The 21,020-nt window shown below is 28.2% G+C and overlaps 3 protein-coding genes across 3 annotated transcripts; all 3 read left to right on the forward strand.

Annotated features, from left to right (window-relative positions):
- Positions 1-864: 864 nt before the first annotated feature.
- DSM5745_08548 (zinc finger MYND domain-containing protein) lies at positions 865-1,918 on the forward strand (the record flags this gene model as incomplete). Its single annotated transcript, XM_026750564.1, has 2 exons — positions 865-1,324; positions 1,386-1,918. The coding sequence occupies 2 exons, from the start codon at positions 865-867 to the stop codon at positions 1,916-1,918; spliced, it is 993 nt and encodes a 330-aa protein (XP_026600577.1).
- A 195-nt stretch (positions 1,919-2,113) lies between these two features.
- On the forward strand, positions 2,114-3,870 carry DSM5745_08549 (uncharacterized protein; the record flags this gene model as incomplete). Its single annotated transcript, XM_026750565.1, has 2 exons — positions 2,114-2,249; positions 2,300-3,870. The coding sequence occupies 2 exons, from the start codon at positions 2,114-2,116 to the stop codon at positions 3,868-3,870; spliced, it is 1,707 nt and encodes a 568-aa protein (XP_026600578.1).
- A 13,722-nt stretch (positions 3,871-17,592) lies between these two features.
- DSM5745_08550 (uncharacterized protein) lies at positions 17,593-18,125 on the forward strand (the record flags this gene model as incomplete). The annotated part of the gene is made up of 2 exons (XM_026750566.1): positions 17,593-17,720; positions 17,783-18,125. 2 exons carry the CDS (start codon positions 17,593-17,595, stop codon positions 18,123-18,125), a joined length of 471 nt encoding a protein of 156 aa, XP_026600579.1.
- Positions 18,126-21,020: the final 2,895 nt, after the last annotated feature.

A 21,020-nucleotide genomic window follows, 5' to 3' on the forward strand; every position in this document is an offset into this window, starting at 1 on the left:
AGTTCCCCGCCCGTGACGATATTTCCTAGGATAGGTTCCGCATAAACAGCAATGCTGCGATCTCGTGGCTTCCTCTCCTTCTCACCAACAACTGCTAACCATAACTGATGCTGGATATCAGAATTGGAAGCCACGGGTACGGTGACGATATCCTTTCCTCCTCCAACCACTTTCCCACCACAACGCTCCGAAGTTCGTGCAGCGCGCGAGACTAGCGAAAGCAATATCGACCGCCAATGACTCTATGTACTATATTCAGCCCGAGAGGAGTGGCGGAACCGGATCATCGCTGCTTGGCCGCAGTCGCGCTTCCCGACGTTGTCCAAAGTCCTGCGCCGGTTTCGCCAGGGATCGGTATCTGCAAACTCGAATGACTGCTGGGCATCCGGGAGGCGGTACTCTAGGCATTTCGATGACTTATGCGCTCAGTCGGATATTGAAGTCTCGCTTCGCTGCTGTCAAGTTGAATGGCTGGGCATATGGGGGTAACTGCAACTTCAGCCCGTGGCTTCGTTGTGTTGTGGATGTTGATTCAAATCGCAGGGGAAGTTGGATATGAGCACAGTAAAGTATGCGGGTTGTCCAGGTAGGAGGACCTGGAGCCGTTTGTTTTGTTTGGCAGGGTGGTGGGTGGACTATGGTCAGTGATGCTCATTCACTCTTCTTCGGCTTTCAATGGAGTAACACCTCCCACCTCCCTTCTCCTTCCACTTTGTCTCCCACTTCCTCTTTCACTTCCACTCTCACTTCCTTTCCTAATTTTTCTGCACTTTTCTTCTCCATTTCCTCCCCTCTTCAGTCATTCCGATAAAAACCCATCTCGTCCATCGTTTCGCTGTTACCAATCCACCTCCGTCGCCGGATATGTCCTCTACCAACACAACCCAGACCTGCGCGCTCTGCAGCAAAGAGGCAACTCTTCGCTGCTCTGGCTGCGGCGACAGCCCAGAGTACCGCCTTGGTGATGCGCTCGACACCTTCTACTGCAGCCGCGCGTGCCAGAGAGAGCATCGTCCGACCCACAAGTCTCGCTGTAAAGCCAAAGGACTTCGAGTGAAGCTTGGTCGCGCGGTGATCATGCTAAGGCTCGGAATGTTGACTTACCGAGAGATCTTTTACGACCTCAACCTGACAAAAGTCGAGTCCCGGGATGACGTTTTGTTTCTCCATCACAAAGAACCGAAACCAGGAGCCTCGTTCAAGTTTCGCCCGTTTCCAAATCACCTTGTAACCAACTGGGTCATACAGCACGCTGTGCTGTGCCATAATCAGTCCATTGCGGCTATAGCTTTGCTGGGACGCCTGGCAAGAAAGCTTTTCCCAGGTACGTGGCTCGTAAAAGCATGAGTATACACCCAACTAATCCGCCTTCTTTGTCGTTGTAGATGCAGGTGTTCCCTGCACCCTCGAAACCTTGGACCTCCACTTAGGCAACTTCGGCGTTTGCACAAGAACTGTTCCCGGGCCCGAGCATACCAACATCATTCACACTGTGATCAAAGTGACGCTCAGCTTCCCGCCCAACATCGCTACGGAGCCAGAGGCCTGGGTCATCGATCCTGCAGGGTGCCAGTACGGAACCCCCATTCTCGCTCCTTACGAGGAGTATATCGCCGCACACAAGTGCCGTATCTTGAACGGACCAAGCGCATACACCGCGACCGAGACAACGGACGTTGATGATTTCCAATCCTTGCTTGAACTGTCACCCCACTCTGAGATACTGAATGAAATGCAAAACTGGGACTCTCAACGTTGGCTCCTGGAACGCAGGGCTCGCATGAAATTCGCGGCATGGGTGGATGAAGGTTCGGGTTACCATGTATGGAAGCGAGCCTTGGATGGCACGTCCCACGAATGGTTGGAAAAGCTCAGAGCTTCCAAGTCGGTCATCAGACGGTTCCTACTCACCAGGTAGTTTGCTATAATACGTTCCTTGGAGTTTGGGCTTCATAGTAAATTTCTAGGTCTCTTATAGTCAAGATACAAATAGCTATAAATGAGGTGGCCCAGGCAGCAGCGGGCGTCAGGCAGAAGCGGGCTCCCGCTACCGTAAGCCTCTCCGAGCTGCACCCACTTTCTATCCTCCTACGCCAATTCCTCGCAAGTCGCAATGGGAGCTCAAGGCCTTGAAATAGTGCGCTTTCGCGGGCGTTACTACGTTTACTACCACCACATGGACAGCTACTACGAGCGTCTGGGGGCCCGGATTGTTGACAGAATCCCCATCGACCCCAAGGGATACCAAGGTACGCCGCAATGATTGATCTGTGCCTGATGTTATACTAATAACTGATAGACTGGCTGAAGTCCATGCGTGCCGAATATGCAGCTAAAGAACACGCCCTTGAACGCCATGTCTATGAGATGCGCGATGGCGTCAAGCCCGACTATTCGCTGTTCGACGAGCTCGAGGAACTTCCCTCCGAGTTGCCGAAATTTCCCACAGCTATCGACCCCGACTTCTTTTACATCATCAACCTCGACCGTGAAGTCCTCACCATGGACTACAGCGTACACTGGAAGCTTGGGAATATCCCCCGCCAGGACGACCTATGGCTCCGCGCTATTGTGGACAGCATCTTTTGGAAGTGGCCCACCATTTCCCTCGATATCTGCCCGGAAGAGCATATGGCCTCGCCGGCTTTGGCGCTTCCTGAGAAACATAAGGGGATTAGGTACAGCTATCGCGTTGTAACGCCGAAGACAAATCTTGCAGACGCGCGGAAGGTATTCCTCACCAATGTCATGGCTACCACGCCCGTCCAATACGAGGACGCGATTATCAACTTTGGGATGGAGTGGAGCCCGGACTCGTTCCCCTTTCGCGAGCTGGTGTTTGCTCTCGTCTCGATTGCGTCTGGGCACGCCAGCTTCCATTCTTTCCCGCCTCACCTGTGTAACCCTCAGCATTGCGCATCATTGAACTGCACATACAACCACTTGCCCAAGTCGCCTGGATGGCTTGACAAAGAGTGGGCCGGCGATGCAGCGCCATTGCGGGAATTCGGCTCCATGGCCCATAGACCAGGCGACCCTCCAGGGGCATCGCCCACGGAGACAATGTATTGGGTTGAGGATGTGCTTGTTAGCCTTGTACTGGTGGTGGATGGAAAGGCCATTACGAACGCCGGTACCTGGGGCATTGGGCAGGGAAGGACAAATTTCCAGCTTGTTATTCTGTCGCTTTTCGACGTCTCCTTTGCGGAGGTTTCCTTTGGTGATGGTGGTGGCGAACCTCTTGTCAAGGTCACCAAGCCCGTTTATCTCTCACCCCTGCGCGCAGATCATTGCTTAAGCACACATCCGCGCATGCGGCCGGAGCTAAAGCCAGGGATGAAGTATCAGCGCCCTGCGTTCCTTACAGACAGAGGGCGCCCAGGGACAAGACGCAGACTCCAAAGGCGGTTCCCGGGGCTCGCGGCGCTCGTCAACTTCTTCGACGCTGCTGCAAAACGCCGCGCAGCATCCAAGTCACCAGGTATCCTCCCGCCGGAGCTATACAGTATGATTCTGGATTTTACCGACTATGGAACCTGGAAGGCCTGCTCGATGGTGTCAACGGCCTTTCGTTCTCTGTGCCTCCGCAAGTACAGGCTTGACGACCGCATGAGGATCGCAGCAGGGCCTTTTGTTAGGCTGCAGGAGATCAATGGGCACCGGCATCGTCTGCTATCCTTTGACTTTGAAAATATACTTACGGGTGAGGTCCTTCCAATGATACAGGATGTTCTTCGTCATGGGACGAACGAGTACAACTGGATGCCTGTTATTGGCGGCGACCGGAGAGTACTTATGTCGGACGTCGTCATGCAGTACGAACTGGCGGAGGATATGCCAGTCGAGGCTGAGGTTGATGGTGAACAGTAGCTGACAGTTGGCATTGGTCTTGGACAGCGGCAACTTTGATCGCCCAGTTCGCCTTGGTAGCAAGCTGGCTCGGATTACCAATAGCACGGGGGGGAAACACATTTTTTTCAGATCTGATGAGCATAACAGCTCTCGGCGCTCTTTGTCTTTTCTTTACTTCTTTTCCATGGGCGCGCTACGTACGATGGAGGGAGACATAGCACAACGTCTGGTCCATTTTCCCGTTCCTGCTCTTGAACCCAAATAAACTTGATCTCGAACAGGCAGATCTCGCCTCTAATCACTGGAGATGCTTGCGCATTACCTATCCATGCGACTTCATGTGTATGGATCTGACATAGCGTTGCCAACTCTCTTTTATCTGGATCCTTGATTTTCGCCCGAGTCTCACGCCGAGCCAGAAGCTCGCAAGTATCTAAAACAACCTTGGGACATTTCCAAGTCTTGCTTCTCAAAATAGGAATCTTGTAGCATCACACTCATCGGTTTCCTCGAAAGCTTCAGAGACATCAGGCTGCCAAATATGCTGATTAGCGAGGTTTTGCTCTGCAACGAGGCCTACCGTGTGTCGCTAAAGTACATCCTTAATATTGCCTGGTACTTCGTGTTTGTTTTAAGTTGTTTGTTAATGGACACAAGTCTGTATCCATCCCGCCGTTGGCTGATCCCGGAATATAGTTGCGCCAGGTTAGATCTAGTATATTAACTCTAGTTATATAAAGCGCTTTATAATATATACTTTATTAAAATAAAATAAAAATATATATTAATTTTTAAGTTATATTAATAAAGTAAATATATAGTGTAAAGTAATTATATTATATTTATAATAAATATATATAATTATTATTATAAATTACTAAATAAATATAATTTAATAATAGTAAATACAGGTTTACTAGGTTATATATTTATAAATAAAGTTTATATTTAAGTTAATTTATAGCTGCCTATTAAACCTATTATTAAAATTATTTATATTACTAAGGTTGTAATATATTTTAAAAATTATATAATAAAAATTATAAATATAAATTATAGGTAATTTTATATATTATATATAATATAAATTAATATTAACATGGTATAATTATTATTAATAATATATAGTTACCTAAAATTTATATATTACAAAGGTAGCGCTTAATAAGTTAATTTAATAATTTTAATTTAGTATTATTTATTATTTAGGCTAATTATATAAGCTATAAAATATTATTATAAAATTAAAATAAATATAAATATAGGTGGAAATATTAATTTAATACTAATATTAATATTAATATTTAATACTAATAAAAATTTCAAATATTAAAGGCCCGTACGCTGCTGTTTAAGTTAATTTTAGCTTATTAAATTAATATTAAGTTAGGAGCTATTAATATAATTACTAAAAAAATCCTGTGTTATTAATAAAGACTTACTAAAATTACTATACTATAGGTAGTTAATTAAAATTACTATTTATTATTATATATTATATATTAAATTTTAAGCGCCATAAAATACTATTTTTAAATATAAACTTGTATTTAAAAAAAATATTTTGCGTAATATTAATAAAAGGTAAGTTAATATATTATTAAATTATTATTATATTACCCTGTACTAAGTTTACATGTTTTTAGTTAATATATAAAAAATTTATAAAAGTAATAATAAATTTATAAATATATAAGTAATTAAGCCTTAGTAAAATTAACTTTTTATATAATTTAAGTATATTTTAGTGCCTTAGGACATTTTTATATATTTTATAAAATATTTTTTTTTAATTATAATATATATTTAAAAGCTAGCAAAAATTAATAAGATTATAATAAGTAAAATAACTAAGGTTATAAAAATATTAATTAGTATAATAAAACTATTTACTATTTATATAAACTTACCTTATAAAGTAGTTTTATAATTTTAATAAGTTAATATTATAAAAGGTTAGTTAGCGTGGTAAAACTATTTATTATTTATTTAAACTTACCTTGTAAAGCAGTCCTATAACCTTAATAAATAAAAATAAGTTTAATTATAATAATTTACCTTATTAAAATAACAAGTGCCGTGACCTGGTATTTAATTTAAAAAATAAAATAAAAATAACCTATTAAATATTAGGATAGCATTAGGTATATATATTTAAATAAAAAAATAAGTTAGTAATACCTTTTATAAGTAATAAATATATAAAAGCTTACTAAAATAAATTATATTACATGGTTAACTTACTATTTTAATTAAAAGTATTAGTAAAAGTAGGTATAACATACCTAACACACTAAAATTAAATTATAAAACACCTGGAAACCTACTATATTAATATAGGCAAGTTAGTAATTATTATATAAGTTTATAAACTAGTAAAGCGCACTGCTATTTACTATACCTAAATTAAATTTTTATTATTATTTATTTTTTATATTATTATCCGCTGGGCAGCATTTTTAGTATTATTTATATTATTTTTAGTATTACCTTTAGTATTATTAATACCTAGGTAATATTAATATTATTCTTAGTATTATTTTATTTACTAGCTAGTATTTTCTAGGTTAGTATTATTTATATTACCCTTGGTATTACCCTCGGCATTATTATTAGTATTATTATTAATATTATTATTAATATTATTTTTAGCAATATTTATTTATTATTTATAGCTTAATTAGTATTTTTAAAGTGTTTGCGAAGTAGTTATTAAGCATTAAGTTTTTTAGGGCTTTTAATTTATTATTATAATTTACTTTTTTTATTTTTTATTATATTATTACTATATTATAAAATAAAAAAATAACCTTAGGCTATTTAGCTTGTTTTTTAATATTATAAAAAAATTAAAAACATGTCTGGGGGTGTTTATTTATATTCTTGCTTAAATTAAACTATATAATATTTATATAAATAAAGTAATACTATAAAAAATAAAAACTTAAGTTTTTATAGTAAAAGTTTATTAACTTACCTATTTTTTTAATACTTTGTTTACTGTTTAAATAAAATTAACTTAACTTTTAATTTTTAAATAGGTTAAAATATTTATTACCATTACGGGGATCTTAAAAATAATTAATTATTATTAAATACTAAAATATAAGCTAGGTCTAAACTAAATACTCTTAAAAATAAGTAAATAAAAAATTTAAAATCCTAGTTAAAAATATTATAAAAACTAATATTATAACAAGAAATTAAGGCCTAAATAAAGCCTGGTAAAAAAAAAGAATATACCTAGTAATACTTAGTAATATATATTAATACCTACTTAAAAGTTTTAGTTATTAAAATATATCTAGTAATAATACGCTAAGGTATTTTTAAGTATTAAAAAAAATAACTATAAATAGTTATAAATAAACATAGGTATAACTAAAAAATTTTTTAAAATTATACTTAAAGTTAATAAGTGTAATTAGGCCGTAAGCAAGACAAGGGTAAATAAAAAAAAATAACTTTAATTACTATAAAAAAAGGTATATAATTTATATTAGCTTTAGGGTTAGCAAGGTTTTTTTTAAAGGTATAAAATTTTATATAGGCTTGCCACTTAATTTTATATACTTTTAAAATTTAAAAAAAAAAATAAGGGGGTACCCTTACTCTCCGCCTTGCTAGCTAAATTTTATATATTTTATTATACTTAAATTTATAGATTTAATTAAGCTTTTTTTCACGGGGCTTAAACCTAAAAAGTTAGTATAATAAGTTTAATTTTTATAATATATAAGGGCAAAGTTTAATAAACTACCTAAGCTACCTTAGCTAGTATAAATAAAATTACCTATAATTATTATATATATTTATTTTATAATATATTATCCCCCGGCTATTAAATTAAGTTTAATCTATTTATATTAAAATATATTAATAATTATTATATTTATATTTATGTCCTAAGTTACCACTATATTTCTAGCTAAAAAAACTTTATATTTTAATTATAGTATATTATTATAATATTAGTAATATTATTTATAGGTAATAAGCTATTTAAGGTTAATTAAAGTAGCACTGCTAGTAATATATTTAAAATTAAAATTAAATAATAAAATATTATTTTAATAAACTAAAGGCCAACCATAATCTTTTTTTTAATTTTTTATATATAAAATAAATTTAAAATAGTATTACGCGGGATATATTAATATAAAATTACTAGTATAAAACGCACGAATACTTGCTATTTTTTATTTATAAGTTAATAAGTAAAAAATAATTTAATTTATTTTATAAAAGCTTTTTAGTACGTAATAATACTGCTTTATTAAAATATATATTACTTGCCCCTAAAAATATTAAAAATAAATTAATAAATATACTTAAAGTAAATAATATTACGTAAGAGTAAAAGTCCACGACTAAAAATAATATTAAAAGATAAAAGTAAAATAAAAAAAAATAAAATAAAGTTAATTATTACTTACTGCGTGCTTATAGTAACCCGCCTGTATTATTAAATATTATTTAATATTTTTATAAAGGGTAAAAATCCATATTTAGCATAATATATTAAGTAAATATTATTAATAAATTAATAAAGTTTTAAGGCCTAGTAAAGCTACTTTAAAATACTTATTTAAGCCTGCACCTTACTATTAGGTAAAGTAAATAATAATAAAATATTTTTATAAAAAAGTAAATTTAATAATAACACCAGGCTAAAGTACCCCAAGCCTTCTTTTTTATTATTTTTATTTTTTTTAATAGCCTAAAACCAAGTAATTATATTATTTTAAAAATTATTAAATAATACTGCGCGAGATTTTAAAGTTTTAAAATTAAAATATTATTATTTTTTATTATATTATTAAAAAAAAGTTACATAAATATAAAAAGGTATTTATTAAAAAGTAAATCTTATTTAAGTTCGTGGTAATTTATATAATAAACTTAATTTTTAAATACCTTAAAAATAATAAATTATTAGTCTTTATTTTTAATACACGTAAAAATAACATTTAGTTAGGTAATTTAAAATACTTATACGTAAAATAAGTAAAAAAAGTTAGGGTATAAAATTTAATATAAATAAAAATATTAAAAGCTAAAAATATTAATTTTCCTTATTAATATAAAATAAAATATAAGACTTAAATTTAAAATAAGAAATTAAAATAAACTAAAAGTATTAAGTAATTATAAATTATATAAACTTATTTATTTTTATGTTTTTTAGCAAGAATATTATTATTTTATAAAATTATATACTTAATAAACTACGCGGGATAATAAAATTTTATATATATATTAAGCTATTACTAAAGGGCTTTTATACCCCTGCTTTTTTTAGTTTTAATTAATTACCTTAATATAAGACTAGTTTAGCTACTTTAATTACTAGCTAGTGTTATTTTTTAATTTAATACTATTATTATAATAAACTAGGATTAAAATTAAGACTAAGATTAGTATAATATAATTTTTTTTATTATAATAGCAGCGGCTTTAGCTATATATTAAACTTTACTTTATACTTGCTTAATTATATATTTAAGCTAATATTAATTTTTAAACTTTATAAAATATTACTAAATTATATTATTACTCTAGGTAATAATAATAAAAATACTAGTAATAATATTTTTAGGGTTATTTTATTTTTTTTAAAAAACTTATATATTATTTTATAAAAAATATTATTAATTTAATATCTTTTTATATAGCAGCGGAGTAATAAAAAAGTAACTATTAATATATATATATATATACTTTTAAAAATAATATAACTTTATGTGCATAAGAGGTAACTATAATCTTTACTAATTAATTAAAAAAAGAAAGTATTATAAAATAGTAAGGTATCTAGTTTTTTTATATTTAATAAATACATGCTTAAATAATAAAATATATATTATTTAGCTTAAGCCAGCACTATTAGTATAATAAATATTAATTAAAAAAAAGTGCTTTAAAATTTAAGCGGGAGCTATTTTAAATAAAAATAAAAAAAAAATACTAAACTATACTTTTAGTAAAACTTAAATTTTTTTTTACCTATTTTTTAATACGCAAGTTAATATAAAAGTAAGGTCTAGTTATAATACCTTTTAAGCTTAATTAAATTAATATTTAGGTTATATTAGCTTAACTTATTAATAAGGCAAAACTAACAAGAAATATAAGTAGTAGGGCTTAATAAACCATAATTAATATTTTATTATAGTATATCCCTAAAAAATACTAGGATAAATATAAAAACCTTGCGCAGGGTATTATTATATATTATCTTAATTTTTATATTAAGCTTATTAAAAGTAATAAAATTTTTAATTATATTTTTAAAATTTATTTTATATAAACCTAGTATAATTATAAATATATTATATAGTTTTATATACTTATTTATTATTATACTTATAAAAATAAAATAAATACCTATAAAAAATTTATATATAGTCTAGTACAAACCAAATTTATTTATAAATATTTAGTATAAAAGGAATATAGGCAGGGTGCTTAAAGTAAAAAAATTTATAAAATACTAGTAGCTATATACTTTAATTTTTTATTTATTATAATAAAAAAAAATAGGTAAAGAGCCCGGAGCTTATGTTTTTTATTTAAAATATAATAAATAATAAAATAACCATGTAATAATATTATAGGCTAAAATAATAAGTTTTAGTATTTATAATTAAAAGTCACGCGAGGCTTATAAAAAAAAAGCTAGTATTTTATAATTAAAACATGCTTGTTTTTATAAATAAGTAATTTTATTAAATTTATTAAAAACCCTAAATATTAAGTAGTTAAGGCAAGCGTGCTTGGCACCTTAAAAATTTTTAAAAAAACTTAAAGCTAAAAAATAATATTTTTAAAACATACTTTAATAATATATAATATATAATTAATACTAATATAGTTAATACAGCTAATATATATACAGGAGTTAAATATATAAGTATAATTAAGCTTTTAATATTTATATTAAATAAAGTTTAATAAAAGTATAGTAGTGTGATTATTAACAGGCCTAGAATATTATATAAATTATTTAAAGGTTATTTAAATTAAAAAACCCCAGGCAACGCCGTGCTAAAGTTTTATAAGTATATTAATAAACTTTGCTATTTCTTAATAAATTTATTATATAAAAAACAGGGATTTTACAAGAGTTAAAATAAGGGGAATAAAATTAATAAAATATATTTATATTAAAGTATCTAGCGTGTGTTTTTTATTTAAAGTACTTAGTATTTATAACTTTATACTAACCATAGGCACCTTAATATAGTATAAAGGTATAAAATAAAATTAATTTTTAGTATTTTTTTAAGCTAGCCTAGGAAAGCAAGGAGTAATATAATAAAAAATATATTATTTAAAAGTTATAGCACTTTAACAAGTGCTTTATATTAACTTTATATAATATTATATTTAAATAATTATAATTTAAGTATTAGGTAAAAAAAAGGCAGTATAAAAGTATACTATTATTAAGGTATTTTTTTTAACTTATTAATATTCTTACGGCGCACCTAGTTTAGGGGCAGTATTATACCTAAAGTAAAAAAAGTCTTACTTAACTTAATATTTTTAACTATATTTTTAACTATATTTAAAGCTATATTTTTAACTATATTTTTAATTATATTTTTAGTTATATTTATTTTTATTATATTAGTATTTTTAATTATCTTAATCATGCCAGACGTATTAGTTATATTTATTATATTTATAAAAGTAAAAGTAAAGGTATTTTTAAAAATATTTACCTTTATATTATTTACCTTATTTATATTTTTTGCTTTGCCCGCATTATTTACCTTATTTATATTATTTACCTTGTTTATATTAGTTAGCTCCGCATTATTTACCTTATTTATATTAAATAAGCTATTTTAAACAGTATTTATTACTACTACTACCTTTACCTTTACTTTTTTAATTAAAAATAGCGCGTTCTAGTGTGTGATCTTAAAATTTAAAATAATCTTAATTTTTTTTATAATTTTTTTACACTACTATTTATATAGTTACTTTAATAAAATAAGCTTGCGGTTTTTAGTTGCCTTATATCTTAGTTTTTTTTAAAAATAATTAGTATTATATAAAAGGTACCTATTAAGTATAAAATATATATATTATGTTTTAGTTTAATACACTAGGCTTAATAATCTTAATTTAATTATTAATTACCTAGTTATTTATTATTTAAACCTTTAGGTTAAGCTAGGCCTTAAAAAATACTAGGTAATATTTAAAAATATTTAGCGTGTTATTTTAATTAAGGGGTACTAAAAAACACGCTTTTTTTTATTAAGTATTTTTAAAAATTTTTATAAATATATATTCCCTGGGCTGGTAAAAAAGTTAATATATTATAATATTAAAAAAAAGTAGCTATTAACCCTAGTAAAATATAATAATATATTTTTTTATATTTTATAGTATACTCCTACTACTAAATATAATATTAATTTATTAAAAATAAATACGCGTACCTAGTATTAAAAAGTAATTAAAAAAGGTAAAAATAAATATAAATAAATTTAGGTAAAATATTAAAAAAGTTTTAAGGCTATTTTTTTAATTTTAAAACTAGCTAGGACAGGCTAGGACAGGCTAGAATAAATTAAAATAAAAAAAGGTAAAAAAAATAATTTACCTAGGCTAGTAACCTTAATAACCTTTTAATTTTAAAAATTTTTAAAAGGTAGTAAAAAAATATTTAAGGCAAGTAATTTAAAAAATAAAAATAATTTTTTTACTTTTTACCAGGCTTTTATTAAAATAGGTTTAAAATTATATAATAATAAGGGCTTAGCCCTGCTATATTTACTATTTACTAGTTATAAACTTTTATAATTATTTATTTTAGTTAATTTATATTAATTTAACCTTAAAATTTTATTTACCTAGGCCTGTTATTCCCCGGCTAGTTATTTTTTTTTAATATAAAATTAATTTAATTATATCTTATTTTTTTTAAACTTTTATTTTATATAGCGGTAAAATCTTATCCTATTATAATAAAAAAAAAAAAAATTTAGCTATTAAAATTAATTAAAATAGTTACTTAAAGTAAATATAAATATTAACCCTAGGTAGGGTAAATCTTGCTATTACTATAGCTATTAAAAAAAAGGTAAATCTTACTACTACTATAGCTATTAAAAAAAAGGCAGATTTTGCTACTACTACTACTGTTATTTAAAAAAAGCTAATAAAGGTACCTAGTTTCTAATATTTTATTATTTTTAAAAATAACTTAAAAATAGCTAACTTTTTTTTTTAATAATTATAAAATTTTTTATATAATAAATATTTAAATACTATATTTTAAATATTATTAAAATACTAGTACTATAAATATAAATTTAAATTCCTAGGCTACTTTTAATAATTTAAAAGTAAATTTAAGTTTTTATACCACTTTTAGCTATATAAATAATATAAAGCTACTTCCACCATATTAAATATATTACTTATAAAAAAAAGTAGTAGGAATAAAACACCCGCGGAAACTAAAATTTTAAATAGTATAAAAAATAAGCCTAAAATTTTATAAATAAAAATAAATAGCCTTATTAATAAAAAGGTAGATTTAGCTATAATTATCCTTTTTTTATTATAAATACCTAAAATTAAACACCCCCGTGCCCTTTAGTATAAAAAAAAGTTTATAACCTACTAAAATACTTTTATATATTAACTTTAATAATTTTATTTTATTTAGTTTTATTATAACGCTGGACTAAATATTATTATTTATAAAAAGCTTACTTTAACTAATAAAAAAAGCTTTAGTTTTATTAATATATTTTTATATTATTATAATATATATTATAATTAAAAGTTATAAATACTAAAGTAAATGCTTGTAAGTACCCCAAGCTATTTTTAATATTATTATAGTTTAATTAACCTAGCTAAAATTATATTAAATTAATAAAAATAAAAACGCGCGCGGAGTAACCTGCTATTTTTTACCTTAATTTTATTAAAAATACCTTTTAGGTAAAGTAAAAGCTAGTTAACGATTTTTTTAAAGCCTTTTTTATTTTTATTTTTTTTTAAATATAGTACTAGTTACAAGATCTTATTAACTATAATAAGTTTTTAAAATATAACTAGTTTTTTATTAAGTATAAGTTTTTAATATTACTATTATTTTATCCTATATATAAATTAATTATTATTTAAATATTTATGTATATCTAGCCGCGAAAATAAAGCTTTATAATAATTTATATAATATTAATAACTAAACTTTAGTAACTATATAAAAAAAGCTACTAAACTTTTAAAATTATTTAGCAATAAATAAGAAATACATTAATTTAAATAAAGGTTATTTTAAAAAGCTACTATTTAGTAAATAGCCTAGTAAAAAATAAAAGTAAAAAAATATCCCGCCCCTAGTAATAAAGTATTTTTTAATTACCCTTTTAAAAAAAGAATTAAAACTAATAGCTAAAAAATACTAAAATATATTTTTTATTTTTTTTTATTACTATAAACTATACTATTATTATTACTAGTATTTTTTTACATTATAATATATTTACATGATAATTTTCTTAAGCTTGCTTTAATTATTAATATTTAATAATATTATATAATATTAGGACAGGATTAATATTAGGTTAATAAATAATTACTTATATTATTTTTAAGCTTTAATTATATACTTATATAAATTAAATACCTCCAGGCTAAAGATAAGATTTATATTTATTAATTTTAACCTTTATAATATATTTATTTATAATAAAAAGCTAATTTATAATTATAAAATCCTTTAAGTATAATAAATTTAGGGAACTTATGTTTAGTAATAAAAATTTAGCTACCTTAAACTAAAATATTATAGTAGTTTTTATTTACCTTTAGTTTTTATAATTTACTTATTCTTTCTTATTCTAACACACCCGCTGCCTTTAGTTTTATTTTTAATTTTAAAAATAACCATGTTTTTTAAAATTTATTTTTTTAAAATAATTTATTTTTTTATTATTTAAATACCTATAGTAACCATGCCTTTAACCTATAATATACTAACCTTATTTTTTAAATAGCCGCCTAGTGTTATTAAAAAGACACTATTATTAATTAAACTTAAAAAAATACTATTACCTAGACTACTTAAACCTAAAAAAACTTTTTTAAATAAAAAGGTATTACTACCTAGTACTATTTTTACCTAAAATATAAACTTTTTTATTAATTATTACCTTTTTTTCCTAGTTTAACATTATATTATTTAGTATTATTTTTAAGTTTTTTTTAACTACTACTAACCACAAAGCTACTAGCCCTTTAAATAACCTAAACTTTTTTTTAAATACTAGTAATTAAATTCTTATAATAAAGTATAATCTTAAAAAATAAAATAATAAGGCTAATATATTTTTTTATATTTATTTAGCTTTGCAAAACCCTTTACTAATACTTATAATAAATATTAATATTTTTTTAGCTAGCTAATCCCAAAAATAATATATTATACCTTTTTAAATAAATTTATTATATTAAATAATTTTATTTAACTTTTAGAAATTATTTATTTTATATATTTTATATTAATAAAAGTAATAGCTATAAAACACTTTATATTATTATATATAATTTAATATTTTAACCACTATATACATAATTAAATTATATATTATTTTAATTTAACTTATATTAAAAACCTTTATAAATATAAAGGTGTATAAAAAATGCTTTTAATAATAAATTTTTATAAGTACTATTTAATATTACCCTAGCTATACTAGCACTTTACCTAGTTTATTTATAAATTAAAAGTTATATATAATAATATATATATATAATTTAAACTACCTTAAAATATACCTTCCTAGGATAATAAAATTTATTTTTATAAGTATTTATACTTATAAATTTATTACTATTAGGTAAAATAGGCTAGTAAGTTAAATAATTTTATATATTTAATAATTAATATTATTTGCACGCTCGCGACGCCAGGGTAAAAGTAAAATATTTTAAAAATAATAAAAATAATAAGCTAAAAAATAAAAATAATAAAAAAATAGTTAAAATTAAAAAAAAGGTTGCAGGTAACAGTACCTTTAGTTATATAAATATTAATAACTAAGTTTAACTTTTTTTTATAATAACTTTTATTATTTTATAAGTATTTTAAGGGTAAATATTATTTTTTTAATTTATAGCTTAATTTTTATTTTTTTTTTAATATTTATTAAAACTAATATTTTTTAGGTTATTTTTTTATATAAAATAAACAGGATGCAGCCGGCAAACTAGTTTTTTAATAATATAAAGTAATAAAAAAAATTTATATTTATAAGTTAAATTTATAATTAAAAAAGTATATATTAAAAATCTTATTATATATTTATTATAATTTATTATTACCCCCTTAAAAAGCATATCCAGCTATATATTTATATATTTTTACTAAAAATAAATAAAAAATATAAAAATATAGCTTACACTTAGCTAATATATTATTAAAAATATAATTTAAAATAAATTTTTAAATTAAAATAATATATAATATATTTTTAATAAGTAATTATATTTTACTAGTATATTTTTATATTAATTATATATATAAATTTTAAAAAATACTATAATATTATAGTTACTTATTATATTATTATAATATTATTATAAATCACGTGGTTATAATAAGACTACGCTGACTCCACCATATTCCCGAACCAGCCAACGGCGGGATGGATAGTCACACAACCCCCTAGGCGTCCCATCCTGCAGGTGGGATGATATGAACCCCTTCTATACACCATCAATCTTTCCTCTATTTTCGTTCACTCAAAGTATCACAGAAATCCCTATTAAAACATCCTCCATCACCCGGGAACCTTGGAATCCTCCAATAGGCAATCAGTCTCGTAGTTTCCTCACATAGTGTTGATCCTCAGGAAACACATAGGTCTGTAAGGACTTCCTATCCGTTCACTGTATGATCTTCTGTAGGAGCCGTATCCTTCTATTTGACCGGGTTTCTTTACCTATTCAAGCTGTCTTCCATTCTCCCTCCCCTCTTAATTTCTAAATGATTACACGATAAAAGTGAAATCGTGCTGCGAGATATATGTCTGCCTAAGCAATCTATACAACATCCGAAGCCAGTATCCACAGCATATAGGTATCGGAATAATCGCGCATTCCCCGGCCTGGACCCTGAGCAACGAGCTCGTAGGCCAAGAACTCGGCTCTAAGCCTCCTTCTCCACAGCATAGCTTGAGGTTGTACTAGGCTCCCGTATAATGCCCGCCATTATTGGTGTGGCCCGCTAGACTCAGGGTCCGCCCGTCGCTTAGCGGGGGCACTACTCCCTAGATCGTGGGGGCCAAGTCGCTATACGAACTAAAGCATTAGGCTGCACTGTTTATCATTGGGCTATGCGTGTACCTGCAGTGGGGATTATACTGGCAATGGTCTTGAATGACGGACTTTGTTTACTTTGACACTCGATGTATACCCGGCGCCATAGATGCCCAAATGCCTATACGTACTAAACCATTAGGCTGCACTGTTTATCATTCGCCTATACGTGTACCTGCAGTGGGGGGGTTGTACCCTGCATCGTCTTGGATGAGAGAGCTTGTTTACTTTGTGTATCCTACTACAGTTACACAGCCCCCTTGATGGTGATGCTATAGCTATATAAACCCGCTTCTACCACCCGCATTGTCCTCTCCCTCATCGATCACAGAAACAGAAACAGAAACAGAAAACCCTGAAACAATTCAATCCCAATCAACCAAAATGCCCTGCAACGACATCAACAACCCCTCCTTCGAAGGCGGCTTCGACTTCTGGTACCCCGGCGCAAACCCCTACTACACCACCGCCTGGGTCGGCTCCGGCGACGCCTACGCGGGCGACCAATTCGTGTACGTCCTCCAACCAGCTTGAAAACACCCTTCCCCCCTCTAACATCCATGCCCGTGTCCAGCACCATCGCAACAACCCCCGAGTACCCCATCGGCACCGTGAACCAAGACCTCTACTGGCTCGACGACGAAGTCCCCTACGAGCTCACCGTGCACTTCCGCCTCGTGGAGCCGTTTGGTTTGATTAACGGGTGCACGGTTTCCGCTTTGCTGGGCGAGCATGAGATTGCGAGCCTGGTTGTTGAGGAGGCTGGGGACTGGGCGCCTCTGACTGGCGAGATCACGCCTCCTGAGCGCAATATGACGATTTCGCTGAAGGCTGTTTGTGGCTTTGGGGAGGGTGGGAGCGAGTTGCAGGGGCAGGTGCTGTTTGATGAGGTGCTTTTTGGACCGCGGTGTGACTAGATGGGTATGGGACGGTGGTGGGGGTTGGATCCTGGGAGGCTGGAAGGGTGGAATGGGTGTGATAGATAGCATAGCAGCTGGGTGCGTTGGTGGGATGTTGGTGAAGGAGTGGTGGGGGCTGATATAGAAAACTCTGAAAATGATAGAAAAAAAGGCGAAAGAGAAAAGATTAGAAAATTGACTTCGGGTTCACTGGGCATTGGCCCTAGAGACCCTTTCGCAAAGAACTTGTCGTCCCCCCCCCAGATATCGTAGATACGGTAGCCCAGTCCAGCTGTGCAGATCATAGGGTACACCAGACAAAAGCGTCATTCGCCTCACCATCATGAAGGCTACCCCGGTAGTGGTGAGTAGCAGAGCTTCTGTGATCGAAGCCATAGCAGGCACAATATAGTAGTAGCAACGTTGAGCAGCTAGCAGCATCATCACGCAATGCATTCCGATCTTAGACGACTATGGTAGTGAGGTCTAATACGAGACGTAGAATTGCGCTATTCCACAGCTGGCATTCGAGGTCTAGCTCATGAGCTAACGGCCGAGATTTCTCTTAGAGCTCTTGATACGAGCCTTGATGCCAGTTTATCTATTTTCATTGTCATCTAGCCCTTGAGGCCTTGGTGGTGATCACTATATTTCTCTGCGGCGGGAGCTACGCGGCAAATCCGGACAGTGTATGGTATAACCATGCCGGTTCCGGGGGGTCCCGGCCAACGGCGATTTAACTGTTATATAATGAAATTTTATTAAATAATAATTAGGTAATAGTTATCCAACACTAAGGCGTTGGGTAATTATTTATTATAAGTAATATAATTACTAGTGGGCTATTAGTTTAGTAGGAAAATATTAATTAAAAAAATTAATATTACTTTTAGGTAAATATTATTACTAAGCCTAGTATTATTTTAGTTTAATATTAGTTTTATATTATAAATAATATATTTTTTATTAAATTAGTATTAAATTATATTTATAATATTAAAATATTATTAATTTTAGCCTTAGTATTAGTTTTATATTATAAACAATATATTTTTTATTAAATTAGTATTAAATTATATTTATAATATTAAAGTAGTATTATATTTTTATTTTAGTTTTAGTTTTATATTACTATTAAAATAGTTTTTTTTTAAATAGGTATTAAATTATATTTATAGTATTAAAATAATAATATACTTTAAAATAAGTAGTAAAGTGCCTAGGTAATAATTAATATTATAAAGGCTTATATTAAGTAATAAAAAAGTATTAACTAAAATAATATTAAAAGGGATTTAAAATAATTAGGCTATATTTATTATTTATTAAAAATAAATAAATAAAGTTAAGCTAAAGCTAGGTGCAGGTATAAGGTATAAAAGTTTAATTATAAATTATAGTTAAAAATAAGCACTTGCTTATAAAAGGTAAATAATAATAATAAWTTTTTTAGGCTAAGTACTTATAATAAAATTATTATATTATAAAAATAAAATAATAAAAAGGTAGCCTAGTGCAAAGTTTAATTTAAAAAAATTTAATAAAAAATAGTTAAGTAAATATAAACTAGGTTTAAAATAAAAATATAATTTTATAAGTTTTTACTTTAGCTTAATATATTTATAAATATAGTATTATAATATTTTTAACTTTAAGTTTTTTTTTTTATTTTATAGGGTGGTTTAAGAGCTTATTTTTTAGCTTGCTAAGTTTTTTTATAATATTTTTAATAACTAGCATAGGCTTTATAATATTAACCCACGGGTATTATTAGGTTTTTTTATAATATTTTTAATTATTAGCTTAGGCTTTATAATATTAACCCACGGGTGTTATTAAGTTTTTTTATAATATTTTTAATAATTAGCTTGGGCTTTATAATATTAACCTATAGGTATTATTTTAATTTTTCTTAGTAAATATAGGCTGGGGCTGGGGCTAGGCTTCTCTTACCTATTTTATTTTTTTTACCTAAAAGGGTTAATGTTTTTTTTTAAAAATTAAAATTAAATTAATAAGCTTTTAATAATTAGCTTGGGCTTTATAATATTAACCCACAGGTATTATTTTAATTTTTTTTAGTAAATATAGGCAAGGGCTAGGGCTAGGCTTTTTTTATTTATTTTATTTTTTTTACTTAAAAGGGTTAATGTTTTTTTTAAAATTAAGATTAAATTAATAAGCTTTTTTACTTTAAAATAAATAAACCATGCTAGTTAATATTATTTTTTAAAATTAAAATTAAATTTAAGTAGCTACTATTTTTATATTTTATGCTTTTTTATAAGCTTTTTTTATTTAAATTACTTAACTTATTTAAGTAATAATAATAAGCTTTTTTACTATAAAATAAATAAACCGCGCTGGTCTAGAACCTTTATAATAAATATAATAAATTAAATTTAAGTAGCTACTACCTTTATATTTTATGCTTTTTTATAAGTCCAGGACCTTTATAATAAATATAATATAATATTTTAATTATATAGCTAATATTTTAAACTAGTGTATTATTACTATTACCAGCACCCTTATTAAAGTCTGCCTTAAATAATAACTTTAAGGTCCTATTAAAAAGCTTCCTAAAATATATCTTATTAATTTTTTGCCTATTTTTTTAAATAGTTAGCATAAGACATAAATTTTAATATGCTTAAGTTATAATAAAGGTAGGATATAATATCTTAAAAGTTTATATATTTTATAATACTTTTAGTATAGTAAAATTTAGTATAAATAATTAATAAGTATTATTATACACTACTAGGCTGTTCCAGGGACTAGGATTTAGGTTTAAAAAATAATTTTATATAGTTTTTAAGAATTATATTTTTATAAGCTATATTTTTATTAATACACGGGTGGTATTATTATTTTAGGGACTAGAATTTAGGTCTAAAAAATAATTTTATA

The sequence above is a fragment of the Aspergillus mulundensis genome (genome assembly GCF_003369625.1).
Source record: "Aspergillus mulundensis strain DSM 5745 chromosome Unknown scaffold_10, whole genome shotgun sequence".
In the NCBI taxonomy this organism is placed as follows: Eukaryota; Fungi; Ascomycota; class Eurotiomycetes; order Eurotiales; family Aspergillaceae; genus Aspergillus; species Aspergillus mulundensis.